The sequence below is a fragment of the Hipposideros armiger genome, unplaced genomic scaffold (genome assembly GCF_001890085.2).
Source record: "Hipposideros armiger isolate ML-2016 unplaced genomic scaffold, ASM189008v1 scaffold_303, whole genome shotgun sequence".
In the NCBI taxonomy this organism is placed as follows: Eukaryota; Metazoa; Chordata; class Mammalia; order Chiroptera; family Hipposideridae; genus Hipposideros; species Hipposideros armiger.
The window spans coordinates 1,631,936-1,639,644 of NW_017731653.1; the positions used below are offsets into that span (position 1 = coordinate 1,631,936).

At 49.8% G+C, this 7,709-nt stretch overlaps 1 protein-coding gene across 1 annotated transcript; it reads right to left on the bottom strand.

Moving 5' to 3' along the window:
• Positions 1-2,745: 2,745 nt before the first annotated feature.
• On the bottom strand, positions 2,746-4,846 carry GPR84 (G protein-coupled receptor 84). Its single transcript, XM_019659671.1, has 2 exons — positions 4,683-4,846; positions 2,746-4,162 (listed from the first exon to the last, which is right to left on the bottom strand). The coding sequence occupies exon 2, from the start codon at positions 4,152-4,154 to the stop codon at positions 2,955-2,957; it is 1,200 nt and encodes a 399-aa protein (XP_019515216.1). The 5' UTR covers positions 4,155-4,162; positions 4,683-4,846; the 3' UTR covers positions 2,746-2,954.
• Positions 4,847-7,709: the final 2,863 nt, after the last annotated feature.

Below are 7,709 nucleotides of genomic sequence, written 5' to 3' on the forward strand. Positions count from 1 at the left end.
CTGAGCTATAAATCAGGGCCAAGGCGGTTTGGCCAATGGTAGAGTGACTCGTAAATCGCCCTGTCAAGCTCAGCCAATGAGAGGCGGCGTTAAATCAAGTCCTGTCAGCGCTTGGCCAATGAAAGGCCCTGGAGTGACCATAAATCTGCCTGTAAGAGACAGCGAAAGAGAGAGAGTGTGCGGGCGAGCAAGAGCGGCGGGGGCGGGGGACTAGGGAGGGGGCACGGAGAGAGCGGAGCGGGGGAGGAGGGAGAGAAGGAGCTTAGGAGAAAAAAGGCAATAACAGAGGTACAAGAGATGAAGACAGCCTACAGGAGAGACGGACAGATAGAAAGAGACAAAGAGAAGCCTTGAGAGATAGCGTCAGAAAGTCAGCGATAGAGCTTGGGCTCCGGCGCAAGACTGACAGAGATAAAGAGACAAGGAGACAGACAGTGACTCACACTCAGGAGGGCCTCCAAATGCACATACTCCCTCGAGACACGCGTGGGCTCCGCATCATGAGGGACTTAATGCGTGGACACGCGCGCCATGCACACCACAAGAGAGAGAAAGCCTGAGAGAGAATCTTAAATACCTCTTTTCCCTAACTCAGCCCTTATAGAAATTAGGGGCCAGGGTAGATGTGAGGGCTGTAGAGGGTGAAAGAAGAGGGGGTTGCTTTTTTGCTAAGCTCTGTCTTCCCTGGTCTCAGACTCTAGGGTTTTCTCCTGTGTCCCCTGAGTCATTTTTTCCAGTGATTGATAGTTGGGAAGTCCCTCCTGAGGTCTAACCTCAACCCCTATTGTTGCTCATTTCTACTTGCTAAAGTTTTTTAATTGCCTTCAAGGAATATGAAAAGTAAGCCCTTTTACAACTCTTCAGAGAATTGTCAACTTTCAGAATCTTAGAAGGTCTGAGCAGGAAGGACTTTTAGGGATCATTTGGTCACTTGATTCTAGTTTTAGAAAGGCTGCTGTCCTACAGTAGTTAGACATGTGTCTGGTACTGAAGTCAGACTGCCCTCAAAGCATGGTCATACCACTTACCAGCTCTCCGACTTCCTTTATTTTTATTTATTAAAGAAATTTTACTGGGGAACAGTGTGCTTTTCCAGGACCCGTCAGCTCCAAAATCAAGTAGTTGTCTTCAATCTAGTTGTGTAAGGTGTAAGCTCTTTGGCCCATATGGGAATCAAACTGGCATCCTTGATGTTATGAGCCTGTGCTCTAACCACCGGAGCTAACCGGCCGCCCCAGCCCTTCGACTTTAGACAAATTGCTTAACCCAAATTGTGCTTCAATTTTTTTTTTCATTTGTAAGCAAGAGATTATAATAGATACCTCATGGTAAATTTTGTGGGGATTACACAAAATATATTTACAGGATTTTGGACAGCACTGGGGCACATAAGAGTTCAATCTGCCCCCATCTTTGTACAGATAATAAAACCCGAGGCCCAGAATTGTCCAGGATCCTGCCTAGGTTCACAGAGCTAATTGTCAGAGAACCTTGACCGTTCGGAACCCTGGTCTCTGTACTCCCAGGTTGATGCTCTTTATTGGTTCTTTATTGTCCACCCTACTTGTCTGAGCCCTGCCTTGGTGGCCTGAACTTGATTCCGTTTCGGCTGCTGTGATTTTTGTGGAAGGACATGTTCCAGATTAGGAGGCAGGATTCCTGGGCCCTGGAGTGTGTTGAATGTGAGGGTATAGATTTGTCCATTCCCACTATAGTTTTCTGTCCTTGTCTGAATCTCTCTGGACTTCACTTTGTTCTCTCAAACTGTGGACTTAGGGGCAGGGAGGGGACAGCATGCAACCAGAGCAGCGTCACTGTCAACATGACTTTCACATTCCATCCCAGTGCCAGCACAGTGCCCACCCTGCTCCACTACCCTAACCAAGCAGACGGTAAATATCTCATGAATAATAAATGTCTAATTCTTCACTTTCTTCCTAAGTTTAACGAAAAGGGAATGGTACAGCTCGCTGGATCTCCACCCCTGCTGAATGAGAAGGGAGGGTACCCTGTCTCTGTACTCCCAGTCCCTCTGACACCTTCTGTCCTCAGCAGGGAAGCCAGAAAAGAAACACAGAGAACCAGCGTCACCTGGTGGCCACAGGTGCTTTAAGTTCAGGCTTGCGCCCGCACAGGATGACAGGATGATGGTCAGGCTAGGGGAAGGGAATGGTATGATTTCCTCTCAGCCCGGCTCCTGAGCCATCTTAACTAGAGTCTCTGTTCTGCTTTCATAACCCAGGTGACGAGAGCAAGTCTGGGGGAAGTGAGAGGTCAGGTGAATTAGCTCCAACCAGCATGACCGTGCTGGGGCAGCTAGAACGCCTGCCTGCCATTACTACCTCAGCCAAGCTCAGTTCCATTTCCACAGAGCAGGAGTCCTTTCCCCTGACCATTCTCTTTGGATAAAGCAAGGGCCAGGGGGCTACCCTCAGTGAAGTGGCTATCAAAGATGGTCTGAAAAAATTTTTTTGAGCTGAAAAATATCTGTTTGCAGGGATGAGATGATCCTGGCAGCAGTAGTTAGGGGTTGGGGACCATTTCTGGGAAGTTAAACAAAAAGGCTAATCCTCTTACATTCACACGTTTTATAGATGGAAGCCCCTCAGCTGAAGACTGTGTCCCAGGCCCACTTCTTCCGGCCCCTGCTCTGACCTGTGTCCCCCCCAAATCCTCCACTATTAGGTTCCAGCTGCAAAGCAAACCTGGCCTGTTTCCTTTTCCCCCAAAGACCACACCTGAGCGTTAAAAGAATGGAATTCATTTATTAATAATTAATAGTGCACCTTAGGCAGCCTAAGGCTGAAACATTGAGCAAGGGATGGAGAGGCCTGGTTTCGGGGTTGGAGAGAGGTTGTCTGTGAAAATGCCCACAGGTCTTACTTTCATCTACCAGCTGGCCACTCTAGTTCTGGAGGAAACAGCTCCAGATTCTGGTGACTGGGGACAGAGTTCTAACGGAACCTACGGAAACTCTGGAGCCTTCGGAAACTCTGGGGCCCTCGTTTTAGGATGGAGCCATAAGCTTGGCGGAACTGGCGGTTCATGGCTGCATAGAGCACAGGGTTGATGCAAGCATTGAGCCAGGTAAAGTTGGCAGCAAGCATGTGAGCAACCCGCGGAGCCTGAACCCTTGCGTCTAAGATGTTGAGAAGCAAGAAAGGGATGTAGCTCAGGGCAAAGCAGAGGAACACAGCAAAACACATCCGAGTCACCTTCCCAAACTCCGATGGAGAATCCTGAGCTTTTTGGCCTCCTTTAGTTGGCTTGGCCTTGGCAGGTGCCTCTGGAGGGCTTTTCTCTGCCATCTGCTTAGCTACCTTGCAGTCCCCCACTTCTGATGAGTCTCCTTCCAGGGTCTGGGTGGTGGCAGCACTGACTGGTTCAGACGAAATCCCCGAACCGGACCCTCCTGATGCCATCCCGCTGTCCAGCTTCCGGAAACGACCAGGCGTGGCCTCACCTGTCCCAGCCATGTGGCTGGAGGGGACACTTGCCTGGTGCAGCTTGTACTGATCCAGCGCCTGTGCTGCTCGCTTCACCTGGCGGTGGATGAGGCAATAGAAGACGCCAACACTGCTGAGCCCGAGCACAAAGTAGATGCCCATGAGGATGGTGGTGTAGGGCCGGCCTCGGATTCGGTCAAAACTGCAGGTACAGACTACGGGCACCAATATGTAGATAGGCCAGAGGGGGGCAAAGCTGGCTAAAGCCACCACCCAAGTGCCCACCAGTGCCAGCACTAGCCCCTTGGTACTGAACACTTGGGGAAAGAGCTTAGGGTGGGCAATGAGGAGGTAACGTCCCAGGGCGATGAGGCAGAGGGTGAGGATGGATACAGAGTTGGATGCAAAGAGGAGGAGCCCAAAAACCCTGCAGAAGGTGGCGCCGGTTCTCCAGTGCAGGTGGAGGTAGGTGTCCACAGAGAAGGGCTGGAGAATGGTGCAGTAGAGCAGATCGGCCACTGTGAGGTTGGCAATGAGCAGGTTGAAGTGGGTACGGAGCTTGGGCTGGATGGCCAAGGCCAGCAGGGTGAGCACATTGCCCACGGTGCCTGTCACAGCCACCACAATCCCCCAAGCAACTGCAATGTAACGATAGCTCAGCACAGACTCGTGGTAGCAGGAAAAGTTGGCATCAGAGGTGTTCCACATGATGGAGGCTGAAGTTGGGAGTAGAAGGAGAAGAGGGAGTCAGAACCTGACTTTGAACTTAGATCTCTTGAACAACTCTGGGCTCCTGGACACGCGCTCTGGGAGCTTGCCAGCCTCCTGAGCCATTCCCAAGCCTCTTCATCCCAAGATCCCCAACCCTCTCCTTAGGCTCTCTTAGTTCTTTTCCACTCGCAAAGATTTCTCCAAATTCTTATCTAAATATCTCTTAGTCTCTGTCCACTCAAAATTCCAGGCCTCATTCAGTATCCATCCATATAGTCTCAGTAACCCCAGCACCCTCCAAGATTTCTAATGCCTTTCCTGTCCCTTAAGACCATCCAGGAGTCCCCTCTCTATATTTAGGATACTGGTATATAGTCCCCTCTGCCCCCTAAGCTATACACACATACAGGCTTCAGTTTTTGTATTTTTTTTCCTTTTTATTTTTCTTTTCTTTTTTCTGTTTTTACCACCTGGGAGATGAGGAGACAGAGAAAGTAAAAGGACATCCACCACAAAATTACTCACTTGACTCTCCCAGCCTTCAATTCTCTCTCCAGTGGAAGAAGTGATATAGTCCTTTCTGGTAGGCAGTCAGACTTCAAACAGGCGATACCTTGCTTTCATGTCTCCTGTTATACTAAACTGTAAGAATAAGAAACCCCCCAGTTACCCAACCTTAGCTACTTCCTTCCCCGCCTCTGGTCCCACGCATTCTGCTTTGGTTAGTGAAAACTGGGCTTCTCTGTTGAAATTCCCCTGCTACTTACCTCAAAGTTGTCTCATTATTTTCTTTCTCCTTCCTGAAACCCAAGCTCTGTTTCCTTCCTCTCTTTGCATGGCAGAACAACTGTAAGATCATTGCCAAGAATTGTTGCGATGTGGAGACAGCATTAGAATATCTGGGCCACCTCTCAAGGGGCCAAAGGACAAGCCCAGGTTCCAGGAACAACTCGAGGCACTCCAGAAGCCTTGGCTTTGTTTTGGGGGAGCACTGTCTTTCCTCTCTCCAGGACTTGGGGATGGTTCAAGTCAGAGGGTCCCATGTTATAGCCTAGCACATTTGAAAAAAGGAGTCAGATGAAGAAAGCCAGGATTCTGGCTTCTCTCCCCACAGGGCTCATCCATTCACTCAACAAATGTGTACGAGTATTTAATGCCTACTATTCACTGGAGTCCGACCTAGACACTGGGGATACAAAAAGCTTTAGTACGTGGGCTTGCACATGGTCTAGTGGAGGAGACAGATACGCCAATACATAAATGCTTAATTGGTTCTCTAAAGCAAGGGTGGGCAAACTTTGGCCTATGGGCCAAATCTAGCCTGCCATTTGTTTTTGTGTGGGCCATGAGCCAACAATTTTTTTTTTCCATTTTAAAATGGTTACATTTTGAATAGTTATAAATACCTACATGGTATCCTCAATTTTGCCTCCTGGCCATCACAACCTAAAATATTTACTATCTGGCCCTTTAAGAAAAAGTGGTAACTCTTGCTCTCAAGTGTATCAGGGGCTTAGAGAAAAAGAGCTAGCTGTTAAGGAGGAGATCAGGAAAGGGTCCACAGAAAGATACCTGTGCTGGATTTTGAATGATGAACAGAAGTTTTGGGGGAGGTAAGTAGGACATTCTAGACAAAGGGAACAGGATGCATAGAGTCACAGAGGTTTAGGTAGAGGTGAACAAAGAGTGTGAGGTAGGGAGCAACAAAGATCCTGGAGAGGTGAGCAAGGCTGAGAACAAAAAAGGCCTGGGCCGGCCGAGTGGCTCAGTTGGTTAAAGTTGGCTTAAGAGTGTGAGCTCTGAGCAACAGGGCAGCTGGTTCGATTCCCACATGGGCCAGTGACACTGCGCCCGAGCTGAGCTGTCACTGAGCTGCTAACAGGTGGCAGGATGGCTCAGCTGGTGTAACAACAAGATTGCCTGTTCGATGGTGGGCTACGCCCACCCACAACTAAAACTGAACTCTGCACCTTGAGCTGAGCTGCCATCCGGATGGCTCAGTGGATAGGGCATGTGCTCTTAACAACAAGGCTGCTAGTTCAACTCCCACATGGGATGGTGGCTATGCCCACCTGCAACTAAGATTGAACACAGCACCTTGAGCTTAGCGGCCACGAGTTGCCAGATGGAGACTGGCGCCCTCCACAACAAAGATTGAAGAACAACTTGGCTGGTCCCCTTCCCCAATTCCCCAATTCCCCAACACTGTCCCCCCCCCCCAATTCCCCAATAAAATCTTTAAAAAAAAAAAAAAAGGAAGGCCTTGTGTATCATGCTGAGGAGCTGGGGTTCTATCCTGAAGGTGATGGGGGAGATTGGCACTAAGGTAGCTGAGTAAGGAGTGAAAGCATACAGGGCAAAAATGAATGAGAGAGTAGTAAAGAGGCACCAGTTCAGACAAGAGACAAGCAGGGCCTGAGTTCGGGCTGGGGCCAGCTTCATGGGCATGCCACCTGTGTACTTGCACAGGGCCCCACACTTGATTTAACGCTCTGCAGTCACTGTCTTGAGATCCTGTTTGAACAAGGGGCCCTGCTTTTTCATTTTGCACTGGGCTCCACAAATTATGTAGCCAGTCCTGGTTAGGGCAGTGGTTGTGGGAATAAAGAACAGAGATAAGGATCTATAATAGGTCGTTAAGAAGTCAAATAGGGGCCAGCCGAGTGGCGCGTTGGTTGGGAGCTGGCATGGGACGCCAGCTCTGAGCAGCGGGACCCAGGTTTGGATTCCACATGAGGGCCAGTGATGCTGCCCTCTGCAGCTGGGATGGTGAACAGGCAGCTCGACCTGGAGTTGGGCTGCCCTGAGTTGCCGGCTATGTGGACTGCAGTGAAGCTGCAGTGGGCTGCCATGGGCTACGGTGAGTGGCTGGCAGCCAGCGTGAGCGGCCAGCAGCCGCCGTGAGCCAGCTGCCCTGAGCGGCTGTCCAGAGGCGGGCGACCGATCTGCCTCACTCGGGAAGAGCGCAATGATGGTGCCAACATGGGCCAGTGAAGCGACATCCTCCACAGCTGGACCGAGGAACAAAGGGGACAGCAACTTGTCTGTTCCCCTTCCCCGATTCCCCAATAAAATCTTTAAAAAAAAAAAAAAGAAGTCAAATAGGACTTATTTAATGACTCATTGGGTGAGGGGTTAGAAAGAGGGAAGACTAGGATGAATCCCAGTTTTCCAGGTGGATGTCGGTGTTCTTAAGATAGGGAATGTGAGGAGCACAGCAAATTTAGGGAAGGGGTAAATCATGAATTCAATTTTAGACTAGATTTGAGGTACTCGTGGGGGCGTGCTAGTATCCCAGCCCCTCTAACCTTAATTTCTTCGAGCCCCTGTCTCTCTCCCCAAGTGAGCCAGGCCCTGCTATTTTCCCCACCTATTCTCCTATTGGGCCACTCTTGCCCTCAAGACTTCTGGAGCTCATCTCTGCCTTTTTTTTTTTTTTTTTAGCTAGATGGATCAGGGGTGGGGGTGGGGGTGGAAACTGAAAACTCCTTGTTGGGTTCCATTTCTGAATGCACAGTGAACTCCCACCCTCAGCTTCATAGCTGACACACC

Coding starts and splice junctions, on each gene's coding strand:
- GPR84 (XM_019659671.1), bottom strand. CDS start 4,154: ATGTGGAACACCTCTGATGCCAACTTTTCCTGCTACCACGAGTCTGTG.